This window comes from Daphnia magna, linkage group LG1 (assembly GCF_020631705.1).
Source record: "Daphnia magna isolate NIES linkage group LG1, ASM2063170v1.1, whole genome shotgun sequence".
NCBI lineage: Eukaryota > Metazoa > Arthropoda > Branchiopoda > Diplostraca > Daphniidae > Daphnia > Daphnia magna.
In genome coordinates this window covers 1,468,144-1,490,909 of record NC_059182.1, presented here as the reverse complement: position 1 = coordinate 1,490,909, position 22,766 = coordinate 1,468,144, and the positions used below count along the sequence as shown (strand labels likewise).

At 31.5% G+C, this 22,766-nt stretch overlaps 2 protein-coding genes across 2 annotated transcripts; one reads left to right on the top strand and one right to left on the bottom strand.

Annotated features, from left to right (window-relative positions):
- Positions 1 to 31: 31 nt before the first annotated feature.
- Positions 32 to 816, bottom strand: LOC116920746. The gene is made up of 4 exons (XM_032926870.2): positions 731 to 816; positions 534 to 676; positions 399 to 475; positions 32 to 340 (listed from the first exon to the last, which is right to left on the bottom strand). Exons 2-4 carry the CDS (start codon positions 662 to 664, stop codon positions 126 to 128), a joined length of 423 nt encoding a protein of 140 aa, XP_032782761.1. The 5' UTR covers positions 665 to 676; positions 731 to 816; the 3' UTR covers positions 32 to 125.
- Positions 817 to 6,348: 5,532 nt separating this feature from the next.
- LOC116919249 (elongation factor 1-alpha) lies at positions 6,349 to 8,497 on the top strand. Its single transcript, XM_032925207.2, has 7 exons — positions 6,349 to 6,420; positions 6,483 to 6,667; positions 6,727 to 6,906; positions 7,038 to 7,386; positions 7,439 to 7,678; positions 7,734 to 8,152; positions 8,210 to 8,497. Exons 2-7 carry the CDS (start codon positions 6,524 to 6,526, stop codon positions 8,267 to 8,269), a joined length of 1,392 nt encoding a protein of 463 aa, XP_032781098.1. The 5' UTR covers positions 6,349 to 6,420; positions 6,483 to 6,523; the 3' UTR covers positions 8,270 to 8,497.
- The last annotated feature ends 14,269 nt before the right edge of the window (positions 8,498 to 22,766 follow it).

The window sequence follows — 22,766 nt, the reverse complement described above, 5'->3', positions numbered from 1 at the left end:
AAGTATTAGGAAATAAAATACTGATCCAAGATTTCAGAACGAGTTATGTGTATCCCTTGGGAGATTGTAGGAAAACGGTGAAACGAAAAATGCGTACGTACAAGCGTTCCACTGATTGCTTGTTGCTAATCCTGAACATTGCTACGTTTGAAAACAGGAGTTGTCAATTGGGCGATGGCTTGCAACGCACTATCCCTTTTGGCCCGTAGAATTCGACTTAGTTTCTTCATCTCTTCAGTCTTGGAAATTATTTCGCTTTGCACGTTCACTTCTTTTTCTTCCATCTTTCCCAAACTCGAATAATATTTTTCCATTTCCGTGTTAATTGCATTGAAAGCGTCTAATTAGAAATTTAAGAAATGATTTTCCGATACAGCAATAGTATATATTTGTTCTACCTTGAAAGAACGTATCATATGATTCTGGTGCAGTACATTCATCCGTTGGCTGAATGCTCGAATCAAAAAGATTACTCCTAGGAGACAGAACGATTAAATACGGTTCAGTTTTATTAAGATGTAAAAAAAAAATACGTTGAACCCAGTTGCTCCTCATGCATATGCAATTTGTAATTTTCGGCATGAACACCCTCATCCCCTGGTAGCTGCATTGTTGATTTCGTCATACCCGAGCACTCGGAATTCGTACGCTGGCTATTACTCATGTTGAAAAGCCTCTGCAAATAGCTAGTTTTCTTAGTAGACAGTAACTTCTTAAAACACGAAGTTACCCAAATCACTGATTCAGGCGGTGTAAAATTAAATGTTTGAATTTTGAAGCACTAACTACTAACAGATCACCGTCGACTATCTTCAATTTTTTTTTTTTTTTTTTTTTTTTTTTTTTTTTTTTTTTTTTTTTTTTTTTTTTTTTTTTTTTTTTTTTTTTTTTTTTTTTTTTTTTTTTTTTTTTTTTTTTTTTTTTTTTTTTTTTTTTTTTTTTTTTTTTTTTTTTTTTTTTTTTTTTTTTTTTTTTTTTTTTTTTTTTTTTTTTTTTTTTTTTTTTTTTTTTTTTTTTTTTTTTTTTTTTTTTTTTTTTTTTTTTTTTTTTTTTTTTTTTTTTTTTTTTTTTTTTTTTTTTTTTTTTTTTTTTTTTTTTTTTATTTTTTTTTTTTTTTTTTTTTTTTTTTTTTTTTTTTTTTTTTTTTTTTTTTTTTTTTTTTTTTTTTTTTTTTTTTTTTTTTTTTTTTTTTTTTTTTTTTTTTTTTTTTTTTTTTTTTTTTTTTTTTTTTTTTTTTTTTTTTTTTTTTTTTTTTTTTTTTTTTTTTTTTTTTTTTTTTTTTTTTTTTTTTTTTTTTTTTTTTTTTTTTTTTTTTTTTTTTTTTTTTTTTTTTTTTTTTTTTTTTTTTTTTTTTTTTTTTTTTTTTTTTTTTTTTTTTTTTTTTTTTTTTTTTTTTTTTTTTTTTTTTTTTTTTTTTTTTTTTTTTTTTTTTTTTTTTTTTTTTTTTTTTTTTTTTTTTTTTTTTTTTTTTTTTTTTTTTTTTTTTTTTTTTTTTTTTTTTTTTTTTTTTTTTTTTTTTTTTTTTTTTTTTTTTTTTTTTTTTTTTTTTTTTTTTTTTTTTTTTTATTTTTTTTTAATTTTTTTTTTTTTTTTTTTTTTTTTTTTTTTTTTTTTTTTTTTTTTTTTTTTTTTTTTTTTTTTTTTTTTTTTTTTTTTTTTTTTTTTTTTTTTTTTTTTTTTTTTTTTTTTTTTTTTTTTTTTTTTTTTTTTTTTTTTTTTTTTTTTTTTTTTTTTTTTTTTTTTTTTTTTTTTTTTTTTTTTTTTTTTTTTTTTTTTTTTTTTTTTTTTTTTTTTTTTTTTTTTTTTTTTTTTTTTTTATTTTTTTTTTTTTTTTTTTTTTTTTTTTTTTTTTTTTTTTTTTTTTTTTTTTTTTTTTTTTTTTTTTTTTTTTTTTTTTTTTTTTTTTTTTTTTTTTTTTTTTTTTTTTTTTTTTTTTTTTTTTTTTTTTTTTTTTTTTTTTTTTTTTTTTTTTTTTTTTTTTTTTTTTTTTTTTTTTTTTTTTTTTTTTTTTTTTTTTTTTTTTTTTTTTTTTTTTTTTTTTTTTTTTTTTTTTTTTTTTTTTTTTTTTTTTTTTTTTTTTTTTTTTTTTTTTTTTTTTTTTTTTTTTTTTTTTTTTTTTTTTTTTTTTTTTTTTTTTTTTTTTTTTTTTTTTTTTTTTTTTTTTTTTTTTTTTTTTTTTTTTTTTTTTTTTTTTTTTTTTTTTTTTTTTTTTTTTTTTTTTTTTTTTTTTTTTTTTTTTTTTTTTTTTTTTTTTTATTTTTTTTTTTTTTTTTTTTATTTAATCACTAAATTAAAAAAAAAACTCTAAATAAAACAGGCCGCCACGCGCAAGGTGCGTTCGTAAATCAGAGGGGGTTCGCGTTTCGCCCTTGCTCTATTCTGGTACCAAAGAGCAGAATAAATAAGTTCTTCAATGGCGGAATTCCTACTCGCATAATAGGAAAGTTATTTTTAAAAAACAGATACGTAAGGAAGAACAAAAAAGGTAAAGTACAAATATGAACGGTTTCTCATAAAATTATGGCACACCATTTAGGTCAAAACTATTTTGTGTGGGTGTGTGCGTCCATCACGGTGTGCGTACAAATACTCAAAAAGTAGGCTTAAAATGCAGGGTTGCCTGACCCCAACGAGTTCGGCTAGAACCGTTTCTGTACAAAATCATGGTCAAAGAACCCTGACTCATGGTCAGGGATCTTTGACCATGAAAAAATCTTCTACCGCAACCAGAGTCATACTCATAGTCATAGATTACAAATATTAACTATATAATATATAATCTTAGACCATGCCGCGAGCGTGCTTCTACAGTGTGTAGTTTGCCAATCGCCATGGATCTAGTAATGATCCATCTTCAAAAAATTAGGGTACCACCCCTTAAGGGCGGAGCTAATGAATGTCGTACATTGCGTTCGATAGTTGCATTTTGTTGTTGTTGAGATAGCTTGCTCTGAAAATGTGATGAACGCTTGCAAAATGTTAGGAGAAAACAATAAAGTGCTTGCGTGTTTTCAGTTTTTTTTCGTTGTTGGACAACGTTTTCTTTAAAAAGAAAGAAAACACAAAAGAATTCAATGTTGAATGTTGTCTGCTTGCATCGGTAGTAACTAATAATCGAGACAAGTGTGTGTGTGTGCTGACGTTACTAGCTAATTATTAACAGTTCATTATTTTTTAGACTACCTTGATGAATCTGTTGCCCAAGACGAGTTCTGAGTTAAAAAAAACATGACTATAGTAAAAACTTTTCAAAACAAGAGGTAAGAAATCATTTAAATGGAACAAGATATTTGCATGTAATTTCTTTCAGTTTTTATTTGTTGTCAGACAATGTTTTTATTTCTTCAAGTACAGCTCTATCAGCAGCCTTACAGTGTGCTTCATAAATACATCAATCCCTCAGGTAACATTGTAATTGGGAATTGTGTAAATTTCTGCTCTTTGTGCTGACACATACTACAAAGTACTTCATAGTCTGTGGTGCTGATCTGCACAATGCTATTCTCATGTAAACAAGCTTAAAATAACCTATTAACAATATTTTTTGGCTAACACTGGGCTTTCACATGCAGCTTGATGACAAATGTTGATATTAGCTAAACTGTTATTGAACATAGGACTAAGCAGAATGAAAAAACTCGTCCCTTAAGGAAATTTGTGGCTACTTACTTGGACTTGCTTGAGATGATTTTTGAGGTAGAAATGTTTATGTCCTTCTCAGATCAAGGAAAATTTGATGCTTTCATGCCTGGTGCCAAACAAGTGTAATTGGAAAGTTCGGAAAAAGATGTTAAAGGTATTTGACAAAAACATAATCATGTTAGTAAAGGGACTTATTTTGTTTGCTTATATTCACAGGTAATACATAAAATTAAAAGTTGGAGGACAGTACATGTTTTATCTCATTGTTCCAAAAACATATTTTTGTGACTTGTATCATACTTTCACAGCTGAGGGGATTTACATATTAAAGGTTTCATGATGTAGCTATCATTTTAAAATGTTATAGGATGGGCGATTCGCGTCTGCCAAGATGAGGAGGCTGAACATTAGATTCTAGTGATTTAATCCGGAAGAGCAAGGTGCTAATATTGTGTATTGAGCTTTATGGAAAATAGGGGTTAATCTGATAGATAAGTTGAGTTTCCCATTCTGTATTACTTTTTACATAAACTTTGTTTTCACAATTGTTTCACACTTAGGCCTACATCCATATTTTTCTGTTCAATAGGAAAAATTTTACCATACTCGCCAGGAACATGCCTGCCAAACACAAATTGCTTATAGGATTATAGGAGATTGCTTGAGAATTGATCTTGTATGTTGTGCAATCTTGAGGATGGCATTCAAAAGGCCCTTATTCCGAAGCCCGTCGGAAGTCAGTTAGATTTTTGAAAGTTTACGAAGCAAGAATTTTTACACTAATTAAACCGCTGGAAGCGTGCCTGGAAATTGCCATGAGCCTTTTACATTTCGTCACAATGCGGTATTCTTGTAAAAAAATTGAAGTCCACTCTGGGCTCCCTTCTTTTCTATGGCCCCTTTTCCCCTGGATTCATAGTAAGCCCGTAGGGGGTCATGCCCCTACTGTGATCAGCAGTGAAGGTCTAGAGGGTTATGAACTTCTGACCGGAAAGGGGACGTGGGGGTCCTCAAAGCCCGATGATATCATTGGAGGGCGATGTCACTACCCAAAAATCCGAATTAAAGGTTAATCGCTCCTATAAAAATATTCCGAATCTTCGCTCTTCTTTCACTTAGCCACGCACTGGGTAATCTCCCCGGTGTTCAATTGAGGCAGTTTCTCCCCCTGCCTTGGTTGACGGTAATTATTGAATGGGTTATGTTGCCCTTCAAAAGTTGCAAATCTTTTAATTGTATGGAGAATTATCAATACAATTACTTACAATTTCTTTTTTAAACACTTTTTGTAAAATTTCCCTTTTTTTTTGGTGTTTACACTGCACATTTTCGATCCGAGGACTTACAGTGCTCAAGTTTTGTTGAGAGCGTACCACTGGAAGGTGATATGCTTGCAAATAAATGCTCCAATGTTTCAGTTTTCCGCGTTGACATTCCCCTTCAGAAATTTTCAGTATATCGTTGGTTGCATTTCAGTCTTCTCCTTTGAGGATCTTTAACATATAGTGTAAATTATTTATATATGTATACATACTTTATTCCATATATATTTACATTAACTCTGTCAGGAATCGAACCCTATTTCTTCAGTATAGCGGGCCGATGCTAAACCATTGATCTATGAGCCATGTTTGTTTTCTCACTAGTTCTCATAGTAATTTAACGGTGAACTGTGTGGACTTACGTAACAGTTTTGAAAAACAATGTAAGGTAAATTTGTAAAATGTAGGCCTAGTATGATTACGCATATTGCCCATAAAATGTTTTCAGTAACATAAATTTTATTGATACAACTATTTCTATAGTGGATTTGAAACCAATAAGCCAACACTCTCAGCATTGAACTACATACCATTAAACAAACTAATTAGGTCAACAGCTATAGATAATATAAAGGTTGTCTTTAAATAACAGTGAGAAAATAATTATATTTTATATCTATCACTCATTACTTTTGGATGAGTGTCTGCCTGGGTAGCTGAAGATTGTGAGTTCCATCTCCACTTGTGAAAACAATTGACTTAAAGTAATAGATCATGTGCCATGATTTATCCCACTTATCCCATACTTTCTAGACTAGCAATGAGAAACAAATGTACTGTGCTCCAATTTTTAGAATTCTATGTATGGCCTGCCAATAAAAGCATACCAAATAAATCTGTTTACTGTCATGGTTATGGTTTTGACAAAAACCTTTAACAACCTCTTTTAACAATAATTTAAATGTAATACAATGTAATAATTAAACGTAATAGAGCAAATACAATGCAAACTAATTTGAGTAAATTATTCTCTATATTTCTACAACCACGTGAATTAGGAGCGAAGAGAATATTGCTAATCTTTTATACAGAAAAGAACAACACAATTTTTATCATGATACAACGACTATAGTAAAGAATTGTAAAATTTCATATTTGTTATTGTTTCCGAAAAACTGAAAACGTGGAATGGGATGGATAATGAACGAAAACAGTTTGCAAGTTGAAATATTTTGACATCTTGAACGTTGCGACGTAAGACATTTTAAGACACAAAATTGTAATGATTCAAAATCTGATAATTTAGATTTGAGCAATTTAGATATTTTTCGGTTAATTTTGGATCAGAAAAAAAAATCAGAATTTTATTTCTGATTGATATAGCCTAGTTTTTATTTATTTTATTAATTCAAAAAATTCATTACTTACATGATAGAACTATCTGGCAACAGAGTACAATTCTTCTTGTACTTGTGTCATTCCAGTTCAATTTCATTCTCTTTGAATTGCTGGATTGGTAATGAGCTATTTGAAATTTATCCTTATATTTTACTTGTTCTAAATTGTTTTTCGATTTAGTTGTTATAAATTCTCTAGTTATTCTTCACTAATCTAAGAAAATGGGCAAGGAAAAGACTCACATCAATATTGTCGTGATCGGTCACGTAGATTCTGGGAAGTCGACCACCACAGGTCACTTGATTTACAAATGTGGAGGTATTGATAAGCGAACCATTGAGAAGTTTGAGAAAGAAGCTCAGGAAGTAAGAGGATGACCTCACATTAGTATATTTTCTGAAATTACATAACTTCTTTTCATCAGATGGGTAAGGGCTCTTTCAAGTACGCATGGGTGTTGGACAAACTGAAAGCTGAGCGTGAACGTGGTATTACTATTGACATTGCACTTTGGAAATTTGAAACATCAAAATTCTATGTCACCATCATTGATGCCCCTGGGCATCGAGATTTCATCAAGAACATGATTACTGGTACTTCACAGGTATTTGATTATAAAATTATCAACTTCATTTATTTTATGATAATTTATATTACTGCAAATGTTGGTCTGTTTTAATATTTCACACTATCAACTTAAAGTTGCCCTCACTTTTTAAACCATTTCACTTTTAGGCAGACTGTGCCGTGTTGATTGTTGCTGGTGGGGTAGGTGAGTTTGAAGCTGGTATATCCAAAAATGGGCAAACACGAGAACATGCATTGCTGGCTTATACTTTGGGGGTGAAGCAGCTAATTGTTGGTGTCAACAAGATGGATTCTACTGAGCCACCTTTCAGTGAGGCTCGTTATGAGGAAATAAAGAAGGAAGTAAGCAGTTATATTAAGAAAATCGGTTACAACCCTGCTGCTGTTCCGTTTGTCCCGATCTCCGGTTTTCACGGAGACAACATGATTGAGGCTTCCACAAACCTTCCTTGGTATAAAGGGTGGGCAGTCGAACGTAAAGAAGGCAAAGCTGACGGTAACAATGTTTCCTTTATGTTATATCTGAGTTACAACTTCAAACTTTTTAGGCAAAACTCTGCTTGAGGCTTTGGACGCCATTCTACCGCCTTCTCGCCCTACAGATAAGGCGCTCCGTCTCCCTCTTCAAGACGTTTACAAAATCGGTGGTATTGGTACAGTGCCTGTTGGGCGGGTTGAAACCGGTATTATTAAACCTGGTATGGTCGTGACTTTCGCTCCATGCCAGTTGACGACTGAAGTCAAATCTGTCGAAATGCACCATGAAGCACTCGAGGAAGCTTTACCTGGTAATCAATGATATTAGTGGTGACAAATCCTTGTGTTATTTTTATTTTTAACTAGGTGATAACGTTGGTTTTAACGTCAAGAACGTCTCCGTCAAAGAGTTACGCCGTGGTTTTGTCGCTGGCGACTCGAAGAACAACCCTCCCAAGGGCGCTGCAGATTTCTTCGCTCAGGTCATTGTATTGAATCATCCCGGGCAGATCGGCAATGGATACACTCCTGTGTTAGATTGCCACACTGCCCACATCGCTTGTAAATTTGCTGAAATTAAGGAAAAGTGTGATCGACGTACTGGCAAGACCACTGAAGCAAATCCGAAATTTATTAAATCAGGCGATGCCGCAATGATTACTTTGGTTCCAAGCAAACCCCTTTGTGTTGAGTCTTTCTCTGATTTTCCTCCACTGGGACGATTCGCCGTTCGTGATATGCGGCAAACTGTGGCTGTCGGTGTCATCAAATCCGTCAATTTCAAGGTATGGCGTGGTTATTCTAACATTCGTTGATACTACTTGTAAATTTATCTCTCGTAGGATTTGGGAGCTGGTGGTAAGGTAACGAAAGCTGCTGAAAAGGCAGGTAAAAAGAAATGAAGATCAGGGTTGATCATTCTAACGACATGATGTTATTTGCTGAATCCGAAAAATAGCATTTCATTTAATTTTCATCTTCAAGCTGTTTAATCTATTGCAGAAAAAGTGAGAAAAGCGAGCTTGTTTCGATTTTACCAAATTGTCTCCAACTTTTTATGTAGCGATTAACTTTCTGTCGATTAGAGAAGCTTATATTGAAATGAATGAATAAATGATGTGTACAAGATACTTTTTGGCTGTTGCGGTGAGGTTTGACGAACTCAAGATAAAAGAAGTCGGTTAGATGATAGAGACTACGTATGTGTCGGGGTACCCTCGAAGACCACTGTTGAGGGCTCTACTGCCACGTTCCCAATAACAGTTATGTGAAAAATGTGAAATAACTCATTTGAATTGGGAGGAAGATGAATAAAAATAGTGTATAAATACATGGAAACATGGTTCAAATGAAACGCAATATTTACAAAATCAATGACGAAGGACCAAACATGCCAACTGACCGAACTGCAGCTCAGTCTTTGTTTCGTAGTCTGTGGTCACAGAAGTAGGACATACTGTGTTACGCCCCCTTCCCCTTTTCAACTTTTAAAATCAAATTAATCAGATATAAGTTAAAAATACATGATTTCGATTCAAAATTAAACGAGAAGATTGAAAATCAATTTTTTATTACAGTTATAGTTCTAGAAATAAACGAAAAAAACGTAATAAACAAATTTATTGTGAATATTGGACAGCTATTATTCTTCCGTTTATTTTCAAAATCGGCTAGTTTGACAAAAAACGAATGCTTTGCTAGAAAACGAACTCAATTATATTCAACTCCCCAGATGCCACTTTTTTCATTTTAGGCAAAAAGCAGGTATAGGCTAACTATTACCCGATTTCGAATCAAAATTTAACGCTGATTTCGGAATTCAAGGAATTTAACTATGAACTTTAGGTTTTTGGGCTTTATAGTTTTGTGTGTTTTTGCTATACTAAACTGCTTTAACTTTGATTTAACGTAAGTTTTTAAAACTGCAACGAGAATATTTAAATTTGTTATTACAGCATTCAAATTTTCATGAATTAAGTGAAAATTCGTTAAATAAGTCGTCAGATTTTACAGTTATAATAAGCCCGGAGTTTTCATTTTTGGGGTTTTCGATATAAAAGCTAATGACATGTCCCGGTAGATGGCCCAACAAGCGGTGCAAAGTTTGTTAAATTATAGATTCAGTATAAAATACACGATTTCGATTGAAAATTGAACGAGGAGCTCGAAAATTAAGTTAGTTTTTGCGTTGGGCTTATAGTTTCGGAAAGAAACCTGGAAAACGGAAGAACAAAGTTAATGCGCTTAAAGCACTTTTGTTCCGTTTATTTCAAAATCTACTTAGCTGACGAAAAAACTAATCTAATTTTCGAATTCAGCGTTCAATTTTGAGTGAATAACGTGATTTTTATCGAATTCAAAGAGATGTCGGTTTTTGCAGATTTTGACAAAAAGTGGGAAGGCTATACCCTTCCCACTTTTTCAATTTTTGGCAAAAATCTAGATATAGTTAAAAATACATGATTTCGATTCAAAATTAAACGAGAAGATTGAAAATCAAGTTTTTTATTAAGTTGGGCTTATAGTTCTAGAAATAAACGTAAAAAACGAATACACAAATTTATTGTGATAGGCTACACATATTTTTCTTCCGTTTATTTCAAAATCGGCTAGTTTGACAAGAAAACGAATGCTTTTCTCCAACTCAGCGTAAAATTTTGATTATAATGGATGATTTTTATTGAATTCCAAGAGATGTCACTTTTTGCGGATTTTGACAAAAGTAGGAAGGGTATAGCCTTCCCACTTTTTCATTTTTGGCAAAAATCTAGATATAGCTAACTATACCTGATTTCGATTCAAAATTTAACGCTGATTACGAAAATCAACTTTGCTTTTACATGGGCTTTATAGTTTTTGTGTTATTTGAATTCAAAGTGGTTGCGCTAACTACAACTTTGATTTCGTGTTTTTCAAAAACTGCTTAACTAACGTGAAAGCTAATATTTTATTCGGGCACAGCATTCAAATTCTGTTATGATTGGTTAAGTTTCATTAAATTTACAGTCGAAATTCGTTCACCAAGTAGTCGGATTTTAAATATAAGCCCGAGTTTTCATTTTTTGGGGTTTTCGATATAAAAGCTAATGACATGTCCCGGTAGATGGCCCAACAAGCGGTGCAAAGTTTGTTAAATTATAGATTCAGTATAAAATACACGATTTCGATTGAAAATTGAACGAGGAGCTCGAAAATTAAGTTAGTTTTTGCGTTGGGCTTATAGTTTCGGAAAGAAACCTGGAAAACGGAAGAACAAAGTTAATGCGCTTAAAGCACTTTTGTTCCGTTTATTTCAAAATCTACTTAGCTGACGAAAAAACTAATCTAATTTTCGAATTCAGCGTTCAATTTTGAGTGAATAACGTGATTTTTATCGAATTCAAAGAGATGTCGGTTTTTGCAGATTTTGACAAAAGTGGGAAGGCTATACCCTTCCCACTTTTTCAATTTTTGGCAAAAATCTAGATATAGTTAAAAATACATGATTTCGATTCAAAATTAAACGAGAAGATTGAAAATCAAGTTTTTTATTAAGTTGGGCTTATAGTTCTAGAAATAAACGTAAAAAACGAATACACAAATTTATTGTGATAGGCTACACATATTTTTCTTCCGTTTATTTCAAAATCGGCTAGTTTGACAAGAAAACGAATGCTTTTCTCCAACTCAGCGTAAAATTTTGATTATAATGGATGATTTTTATTGAATTCCAAGAGATGTCACTTTTTGCGGATTTTGACAAAAGTAGGAAGGGTATAGCCTTCCCACTTTTTCATTTTTGGCAAAAATCTAGATATAGCTAACTATACCTGATTTCGATTCAAAATTTAACGCTGATTACGAAAATCAACTTTGCTTTTACATGGGCTTTATAGTTTTTGTGTTATTTGAATTCAAAGTGGTTGCGCTAACTACAACTTTGATTTCGTGTTTTTCAAAAACTGCTTAACTAACGTGAAAGCTAATATTTTATTCGGGCACAGCATTCAAATTCTGTTATGATTGGTTAAGTTTCATTAAATTTACAGTCGAAATTCGTTCACCAAGTAGTCGGATTTTAAATATAAGCCCGAGTTTTCATTTTTTGGGGTTTTCGATATAAAAGCTAATGACATGTCCCGGTAGATGGCCCAACAAGCGGTGCAAAGTTTGTTAAATTATAGATTCAGTATAAAATACACGATTTCGATTGAAAATTGAACGAGGAGCTCGAAAATTAAGTTAGTTTTTGCGTTGGGCTTATAGTTTCGGAAAGAAACCTGGAAAACGGAAGAACAAAGTTAATGCGCTTAAAGCACTTTTGTTCCGTTTATTTCAAAATCTACTTAGCTGACGAAAAAACTAATCTAATTTTCGAATTCAGCGTTCAATTTTGAGTGAATAACGTGATTTTTATCGAATTCAAAGAGATGTCGGTTTTTGCAGATTTTGACAAAAGTGGGAAGGCTATACCCTTCCCACTTTTTCAATTTTTGGCAAAAATCTAGATATAGTTAAAAATACATGATTTCGATTCAAAATTAAACGAGAAGATTGAAAATCAAGTTTTTTATTAAGTTGGGCTTATAGTTCTAGAAATAAACGTAAAAAACGAATACACAAATTTATTGTGATAGGCTACACATATTTTTCTTCCGTTTATTTCAAAATCGGCTAGTTTGACAAGAAAACGAATGCTTTTCTCCAACTCAGCGTAAAATTTTGATTATAATGGATGATTTTTATTGAATTCCAAGAGATGTCACTTTTTGCGGATTTTGACAAAAGTAGGAAGGGTATAGCCTTCCCACTTTTTCATTTTTGGCAAAAATCTAGATATAGCTAACTATACCTGATTTCGATTCAAAATTTAACGCTGATTACGAAAATCAACTTTGCTTTTACATGGGCTTTATAGTTTTTGTGTTATTTGAATTCAAAGTGGTTGCGCTAACTACAACTTTGATTTCGTGTTTTTCAAAAACTGCTTAACTAACGTGAAAGCTAATATTTTATTCGGGCACAGCATTCAAATTCTGTTATGATTGGTTAAGTTTCATTAAATTTACAGTCGAAATTCGTTCACCAAGTAGTCGGATTTTAAATATAAGCCCGAGTTTTCATTTTTGGGGTTTTCGATATAAAAGCTAATGACATGTCCCGGTAGATGGCCCAACAAGCGGTGCAAAGTTTGTTAAATTATAGATTCAGTATAAAATACACGATTTCGATTGAAAATTGAACGAGGAGCTCGAAAATTAAGTTAGTTTTTGCGTTGGGCTTATAGTTTCGGAAAGAAACCTGGAAAACGGAAGAACAAAGTTAATGCGCTTAAAGCACTTTTGTTCCGTTTATTTCAAAATCTACTTAGCTGACGAAAAAACTAATCTAATTTTCGAATTCAGCGTTCAATTTTGAGTGAATAACGTGATTTTTATCGAATTCAAAGAGATGTCGGTTTTTGCAGATTTTGACAAAAGTGGGAAGGCTATACCCTTCCCACTTTTTAAATTTTGGCAAAAATCTAGATATAGTTAAAAATACATGATTTCGATTCAAAATTAAACGAGAAGATTGAAAATCAAGTTTTTTATTAAGTTGGGCTTATAGTTCTAGAAATAAACGTAAAAAACGAATACACAAATTTATTGTGATAGGCTACACATATTTTTCTTCCGTTTATTTCAAAATCGGCTAGTTTGACAAGAAAACGAATGCTTTTCTCCAACTCAGCGTAAAATTTTGATTATAATGGATGATTTTTATTGAATTCCAAGAGATGTCACTTTTTGCGGATTTTGACAAAAGTAGGAAGGGTATAGCCTTCCCACTTTTTCATTTTTGGCAAAAATCTAGATATAGCTAACTATACCTGATTTCGATTCAAAATTTAACGCTGATTACGAAAATCAACTTTGCTTTTACATGGGCTTTATAGTTTTTGTGTTATTTGAATTCAAAGTGGTTGCGCTAACTACAACTTTGATTTCGTGTTTTTCAAAAACTGCTTAACTAACGTGAAAGCTAATATTTTATTCGGGCACAGCATTCAAATTCTGTTATGATTGGTTAAGTTTCATTAAATTTACAGTCGAAATTCGTTCACCAAGTAGTCGGATTTTAAATATAAGCCCGAGTTTTCATTTTTTGGGGTTTTCGATATAAAAGCTAATGACATGTCCCGGTAGATGGCCCAACAAGCGGTGCAAAGTTTGTTAAATTATCGATTCAGTATAAAATACACGATTTCGATTGAAAATTGAACGAGGAGCTCGAAAATTAAGTTAGTTTTTGCGTTGGGCTTATAGTTTCGGAAAGAAACCTGGAAAACGGAAGAACAAAGTTAATGCGCTTAAAGCACTTTTGTTCCGTTTATTTCAAAATCTACTTAGCTGACGAAAAAACTAATCTAATTTTCGAATTCAGCGTTCAATTTTGAGTGAATAACGTGATTTTTATCGAATTCAAAGAGATGTCGGTTTTTGCAGATTTTGACAAAAGTGGGAAGGCTATACCCTTCCCACTTTTTCAATTTTTGGCAAAAATCTAGATATAGTTAAAAATACATGATTTCGATTCAAAATTAAACGAGAAGATTGAAAATCAAGTTTTTTATTAAGTTGGGCTTATAGTTCTAGAAATAAACGTAAAAAACGAATACACAAATTTATTGTGATAGGCTACACATATTTTTCTTCCGTTTATTTCAAAATCGGCTAGTTTGACAAGAAAACGAATGCTTTTCTCCAACTCAGCGTAAAATTTTGATTATAATGGATGATTTTTATTGAATTCCAAGAGATGTCACTTTTTGCGGATTTTGACAAAAGTAGGAAGGGTATAGCCTTCCCACTTTTTCATTTTTGGCAAAAATCTAGATATAGCTAACTATACCTGATTTCGATTCAAAATTTAACGCTGATTACGAAAATCAACTTTGCTTTTACATGGGCTTTATAGTTTTTGTGTTATTTGAATTCAAAGTGGTTGCGCTAACTACAACTTTGATTTCGTGTTTTTCAAAAACTGCTTAACTAACGTGAAAGCTAATATTTTATTCGGGCACAGCATTCAAATTCTGTTATGATTGGTTAAGTTTCATTAAATTTACAGTCGAAATTCGTTCACCAAGTAGTCGGATTTTAAATATAAGCCCGAGTTTTCATTTTTGGGGTTTTCGATATAAAAGCTAATGACATGTCCCGGTAGATGGCCCAACAAGCGGTGCAAAGTTTGTTAAATTATAGATTCAGTATAAAATACACGATTTCGATTGAAAATTGAACGAGGAGCTCGAAAATTAAGTTAGTTTTTGCGTTGGGCTTATAGTTTCGGAAAGAAACCTGGAAAACGGAAGAACAAAGTTAATGCGCTTAAAGCACTTTTGTTCCGTTTATTTCAAAATCTACTTAGCTGACGAAAAAACTAATCTAATTTTCGAATTCAGCGTTCAATTTTGAGTGAATAACGTGATTTTTATCGAATTCAAAGAGATGTCGGTTTTTGCAGATTTTGACAAAAGTGGGAAGGCTATACCCTTCCCACTTTTTCAATTTTTGGCAAAAATCTAGATATAGTTAAAAATACATGATTTCGATTCAAAATTAAACGAGAAGATTGAAAATCAAGTTTTTTATTAAGTTGGGCTTATAGTTCTAGAAATAAACGTAAAAAACGAATACACAAATTTATTGTGATAGGCTACACATATTTTTCTTCCGTTTATTTCAAAATCGGCTAGTTTGACAAGAAAACGAATGCTTTTCTCCAACTCAGCGTAAAATTTTGATTATAATGGATGATTTTTATTGAATTCCAAGAGATGTCACTTTTTGCGGATTTTGACAAAAGTAGGAAGGGTATAGCCTTCCCACTTTTTCATTTTTGGCAAAAATCTAGATATAGCTAACTATACCTGATTTCGATTCAAAATTTAACGCTGATTACGAAAATCAACTTTGCTTTTACATGGGCTTTATAGTTTTTGTGTTATTTGAATTCAAAGTGGTTGCGCTAACTACAACTTTGATTTCGTGTTTTTCAAAAACTGCTTAACTAACGTGAAAGCTAATATTTTATTCGGGCACAGCATTCAAATTCTGTTATGATTGGTTAAGTTTCATTAAATTTACAGTCGAAATTCGTTCACCAAGTAGTCGGATTTTAAATATAAGCCCGAGTTTTCATTTTTTGGGGTTTTCGATATAAAAGCTAATGACATGTCCCGGTAGATGGCCCAACAAGCGGTGCAAAGTTTGTTAAATTATCGATTCAGTATAAAATACACGATTTCGATTGAAAATTGAACGAGGAGCTCGAAAATTAAGTTAGTTTTTGCGTTGGGCTTATAGTTTCGGAAAGAAACCTGGAAAACGGAAGAACAAAGTTAATGCGCTTAAAGCACTTTTGTTCCGTTTATTTCAAAATCTACTTAGCTGACGAAAAAACTAATCTAATTTTCGAATTCAGCGTTCAATTTTGAGTGAATAACGTGATTTTTATCGAATTCAAAGAGATGTCGGTTTTTGCAGATTTTGACAAAAGTGGGAAGGCTATACCCTTCCCACTTTTTCAATTTTTGGCAAAAATCTAGATATAGTTAAAAATACATGATTTCGATTCAAAATTAAACGAGAAGATTGAAAATCAAGTTTTTTATTAAGTTGGGCTTATAGTTCTAGAAATAAACGTAAAAAACGAATACACAAATTTATTGTGATAGGCTACACATATTTTTCTTCCGTTTATTTCAAAATCGGCTAGTTTGACAAGAAAACGAATGCTTTTCTCCAACTCAGCGTAAAATTTTGATTATAATGGATGATTTTTATTGAATTCCAAGAGATGTCACTTTTTGCGGATTTTGACAAAAGTAGGAAGGGTATAGCCTTCCCACTTTTTCATTTTTGGCAAAAATCTAGATATAGCTAACTATACCTGATTTCGATTCAAAATTTAACGCTGATTACGAAAATCAACTTTGCTTTTACATGGGCTTTATAGTTTTTGTGTTATTTGAATTCAAAGTGGTTGCGCTAACTACAACTTTGATTTCGTGTTTTTCAAAAACTGCTTAACTAACGTGAAAGCTAATATTTTATTCGGGCACAGCATTCAAATTCTGTTATGATTGGTTAAGTTTCATTAAATTTACAGTCGAAATTCGTTCACCAAGTAGTCGGATTTTAAATATAAGCCCGAGTTTTCATTTTTTGGGGTTTTCGATATAAAAGCTAATGACATGTCCCGGTAGATGGCCCAACAAGCGGTGCAAAGTTTGTTAAATTATCGATTCAGTATAAAATACACGATTTCGATTGAAAATTGAACGAGGAGCTCGAAAATTAAGTTAGTTTTTGCGTTGGGCTTATAGTTTCGGAAAGAAACCTGGAAAACGGAAGAACAAAGTTAATGCGCTTAAAGCACTTTTGTTCCGTTTATTTCAAAATCTACTTAGCTGACGAAAAAACTAATCTAATTTTCGAATTCAGCGTTCAATTTTGAGTGAATAACATGATTTTTATCGAATTCAAAGAGATGTCGGTTTTTGCAGATTTTGACAAAAGTGGGAAGGCTATACCCTTCCCACTTTTTCAATTTTTGGCAAAAATCTAGATATAGTTAAAAATACATGATTTCGATTCAAAATTAAACGAGAAGATTGAAAATCAAGTTTTTTATTAAGTTGGGCTTATAGTTCTAGAAATAAACGTAAAAAACGAATACACAAATTTATTGTGATAGGCTACACATATTTTTCTTCCGTTTATTTCAAAATCGGCTAGTTTGACAAGAAAACGAATGCTTTTCTCCAACTCAGCGTAAAATTTTGATTATAATGGATGATTTTTATTGAATTCCAAGAGATGTCACTTTTTGCGGATTTTGACAAAAGTAGGAAGGGTATAGCCTTCCCACTTTTTCATTTTTGGCAAAAATCTAGATATAGCTAACTATACCTGATTTCGATTCAAAATTTAACGCTGATTACGAAAATCAACTTTGCTTTTACATGGGCTTTATAGTTTTTGTGTTATTTGAATTCAAAGTGGTTGCGCTAACTACAACTTTGATTTCGTGTTTTTCAAAAACTGCTTAACTAACGTGAAAGCTAATATTTTATTCGGGCACAGCATTCAAATTCTGTTATGATTGGTTAAGTTTCATTAAATTTACAGTCGAAATTCGTTCACCAAGTAGTCGGATTTTAAATATAAGCCCGAGTTTTCATTTTTTGGGGTTTTCGATATAAAAGCTAATGACATGTCCCGGTAGATGGCCCAACAAGCGGTGCAAAGTTTGTTAAATTATAGATTCAGTATAAAATACACGATTTCGATTGAAAATTGAACGAGGAGCTCGAAAATTAAGTTAGTTTTTGCGTTGGGCTTATAGTTTCGGAAAGAAACCTGGAAAACGGAAGAACAAAGTTAATGCGCTTAAAGCACTTTTGTTCCGTTTATTTCAAAATCTACTTAGCTGACGAAAAAACTAATCTAATTTTCGAATTCAGCGTTCAATTTTGAGTGAATAACGTGATTTTTATCGAATTCAAAGAGATGTCGGTTTTTGCAGATTTTGACAAAAGTGGGAAGGCTATACCCTTCCCACTTTTTCAATTTTTGGCAAAAATCTAGATATAGTTAAAAATACATGATTTCGATTCAAAATTAAACGAGAAGATTGAAAATCAAGTTTTTTATTAAGTTGGGCTTATAGTTCTAGAAATAAACGTAAAAAACGAATACACAAATTTATTGTGATAGGCTACACATATTTTTCTTCCGTTTATTTCAAAATCGGCTAGTTTGACAAGAAAACGAATGCTTTTCTCCAACTCAGCGTAAAATTTTGATTATAATGGATGATTTTTATTGAATTCCAAGAGATGTCACTTTTTGCGGATTTTGACAAAAGTAGGAAGGGTATAGCCTTCCCACTTTTTCATTTTTGGCAAAAATCTAGATATAGCTAACTATACCTGATTTCGATTCAAAATTTAACGCTGATTACGAAAATCAACTTTGCTTTTACATGGGCTTTATAGTTTTTGTGTTATTTGAATTCAAAGTGGTTGCGCTAACTACAACTTTGATTTCGTGTTTTTCAAAAACTGCTTAACTAACGTGAAAGCTAATATTTTATTCGGGCACAGCATTCAAATTCTGTTATGATTGGTTAAGTTTCATTAAATTTACAGTCGAAATTCGTTCACCAAGTAGTCGGATTTTAAATATAAGCCCGAGTTTTCATTTTTTGGGGTTTTCGATATAAAAGCTAATGACATGTCCCGGTAGATGGCCCAACAAGCGGTGCAAAGTTTGTTAAATTATAGATTCAGTATAAAATACACGATTTCGATTGAAAATTGAACGAGGAGCTCGAAAATTAAGTTAGTTTTTTGCGTTGGGCTTATAGTTTCGGAAAGAAACCTGGAAAACGGAAGAACAAAGTTAATGCGCTTAAAGCACTTTTGTTCCGTTTATTTCAAAATCTACTTAGCTGACGAAAAAACTAATCTAATTTTCGAATTCAGCGTTCAATTTTGAGTGAATAACGTGATTTTTATCGAATTCAAAGAGATGTCGGTTTTTGCAGATTTTGACAAAAGTGGGAAGGCTATACCCTTCCCACTTTTTCAATTTTTGGCAAAAATCTAGATATAGTTAAAAATACATGATTTCGATTCAAAATTAAACGAGAAGATTGAAAATCAAGTTTTTTATTAAGTTGGGCTTATAGTTCTAGAAATAAACGTAAAAAACGAATACACAAATTTATTGTGATAGGCTACACATATTTTTCTTCCGTTTATTTCAAAATCGGCTAGTTTGACAAGAAAACGAATGCTTTTCTCCAACTCAGCGTAAAATTTTGATTATAATGGATGATTTTTATTGAATTCCAAGAGATGTCACTTTTTGCGGATTTTGACAAAAGTAGGAAGGGTATAGCCTTCCCACTTTTTCATTTTTGGCAAAAATCTAGATATAGCTAACTATACCTGATTTCGATTCAAAATTTAACGCTGATTACGAAAATCAACTTTGCTTTTACATGGGCTTTATAGTTTTTGTGTTATTTGAATTCAAAGTGGTTGCGCTAACTACAACTTTGATTTCGTGTTTTTCAAAAACTGCTTAACTAACGTGAAAGCTAATATTTTATTCGGGCACAGCATTCAAATTCTGTTATGATTGGTTAAGTTTCATTAAATTTACAGTCGAAATTCGTTCACCAAGTAGTCGGATTTTAAATATAAGCCCGAGTTTTCATTTTTTGGGGTTTTCGATATAAAAGCTAATGACATGTCCCGGTAGATGGCCCAACAAGCGGTGCAAAGTTTGTTAAATTATAGATTCAGTATAAAATACACGATTTCGATTGAAAATTGAACGAGGAGCTCGAAAATTAAGTTAGTTTTTGCGTTGGGCTTATAGTTTCGGAAAGAAACCTGGAAAACGGAAGAACAAAGTTAATGCGCTTAAAGCACTTTTGTTCCGTTTATTTCAAAATCTACTTAGCTGACGAAAAAACTAATCTAATTTTCGAATTCAGCGTTCAATTTTGAGTGAATAACGTGATTTTTATCGAATTCAAAGAGATGTCGGTTTTTGCAGATTTTGACAAAAGTGGGAAGGCTATACCCTTCCCACTTTTTCAATTTTTGGCAAAAATCTAGATATAGTTAAAAATACATGATTTCGATTCAAAATTAAACGAGAAGATTGAAAATCAAGTTTTTTATTAAGTTGGGCTTATAGTTCTAGAAATAAACGTAAAAAACGAATACACAAATTTATTGTGATAGGCTACACATATTTTTCTTCCGTTTATTTCAAAATCGGCTAGTTTGACAAGAAAACGAATGCTTTTCTCCAACTCAGCGTAAAATTTTGATTATAATGGATGATTTTTATTGAATTCCAAGAGATGTCACTTTTTGCGGATTTTGACAAAAGTAGGAAGGGTATAGCCTTCCCACTTTTTCTTTTTTGGCAAAAATCTAGATATAGCTAACTATACCTGATTTCGATTCAAAATTTAACGCTGATTACGAAAATCAACTTTGCTTTTACATGGGCTTTATAGTTTTTGTGTTATTTGAATTCAAAGTGGTTGCGCTAACTACAACTTTGATTTCGTGTTTTTCAAAAACTGCTTAACTAACGTGAAAGCTAATATTTTATTCGGGCACAGCATTCAAATTCTGTTATGATTGGTTAAGTTTCATTAAATTTACAGTCGAAATTCGTTCACCAAGTAGTCGGATTTTAAATATAAGCCCGAGTTTTCATTTTTTGGGGTTTTCGATATAAAAGCTAATGACATGTCCCGGTAGATGGCCCAACAAGCGGTGCAAAGTTTGTTAAATTATAGATTCAGTATAAAATACACGATTTCGATTGAAAATTGAACGAGGAGCTCGAAAATTAAGTTAGCTTTTGCGTTGGGCTTATAGTTTCGGAAAGAAACCTGGAAAACGGAAGAACAAAGTTAATGCGCTTAAAGCACTTTTGTTCCGTTTATTTCAAAATCTACTTAGCTGACGAAAAAACTAATCTAATTTTCGAATTCAGCGTTCAATTTTGAGTGAATAACGTGATTTTTATCGAATTCAAAGAGATGTCGGTTTTTGCAGATTTTGACAAAAGTGGGAAGGCTATACCCTTCCCACTTTTTCAATTTTTGGCAAAAATCTAGATATAGTTAAAAATACATGATTTCGATTCAAAATTAAACGAGAAGATTGAAAATCAAGTTTTTTATTAAGTTGGGCTTATAGTTCTAGAAATAAACGTAAAAAACGAATACACAAATTTATTGTGATAGGCTACACATATTTTTCTTCCGTTTATTTCAAAATCGGCTAGTTTGACAAGAAAACGAATGCTTTTCTCCAACTCAGCGTAAAATTTTGATTATAATGGATGATTTTTATTGAATTCCAAGAGATGTCACTTTTTGCGGATTTTGACAAAAGTAGGAAGGGTATAGCCTTCCCACTTTTTCATTTTTGGCAAAAATCTAGATATAGCTAACTATACCTGATTTCGATTCAAAATTTAACGCTGATTACGAAAATCAACTTTGCTTTTACATGGGCTTTATAGTTTTTGTGTTATTTGAATTCAAAGTGGTTGCGCTAACTACAACTTTGATTTCGTGTTTTTCAAAAACTGCTTAACTAACGTGAAACCTAATATTTTATTCGGGCACAGCATTCAAATTCTGTTATGATTGGTTAAGTTTCATTAAATTTACAGTCGAAATTCGTTCACCAAGTAGTCGGATTTTAAATATAAGCCCGAGTTTTCATTTTTGGGGTTTTCGATATAAAAGCTAATGACATGTCCCGGTAGATGGCCCAACAAGCGGTGCAAAGTTTGTTAAATTATAGATTCAGTATAAAATACACGATTTCGATTGAAAATTGAACGAGGAGCTCGAAAATTAAGTTAGTTTTTGCGTTGGGCTTATAGTTTCGGAAAGAAACCTGGAAAACGGAAGAACAAAGTTAATGCGCTTAAAGCACTTTTGTTCCGTTTATTTCAAAATCTACTTAGCTGACGAAAAAACTAATCTAATTTTCGAATTCAGCGTTCAATTTTGAGTGAATAACGTGATTTTTATCGAATTCAAAGAGATGTCGGTTTTTGCAGATTTTGACAAAAGTGGGAAGGCCCTTCCCACTTTTTCAATTTTTGGCAAAAATCTAGATATAGTTAAAAATACATGATTTCGATTCAAAATTAAACGAGAAGATTGAAAATCAAGTTTTTTATTAAGTTGGGCTTATAGTTCTAGAAATAAACGTAAAAAACGAATACACAAATTTATTGCGATAGGCTACACATATTTTTCTTCCGTTTATTTCAAAATCGGCTAGTTTGACAAGAAAACGAATGCTTTTCTCCAACTCAGCGTAAAATTTTGATTATAATGGATGATTTTTATTGAATTCCAAGAGATGTCACTTTTTGCGGATTTTGACAAAAGTAGGAAGGGTATAGCCTTCCCACTTTTTCATTTTTGGCAAAAATCTAGATATAGCTAACTATACCTGATTTCGATTCAAAATTTAACGCTGATTACGAAAATCAACTTTGCTTTTACATGGGCTTTATAGTTTTTGTGTTATTTGAATTCAAAGTGGTTGCGCTAACTACAACTTTGATTTCGTGTTTTTCAAAAACTGCTTAACTAACGTGAAAGCTAATATTTTATTCGGGCACAGCATTCAAATTCTGTTATGATTGGTTAAGTTTCATTAAATTTACAGTCGAAATTCGTTCACCAAGTAGTCGGATTTTAAATATAAGCCCGAGTTTTCATTTTTTGGGGTTTTCGATATAAAAGCTAATGACATGTCCCGGTAGATGGCCCAACAAGCGGTGCAAAGTTTGTTAAATTATAGAT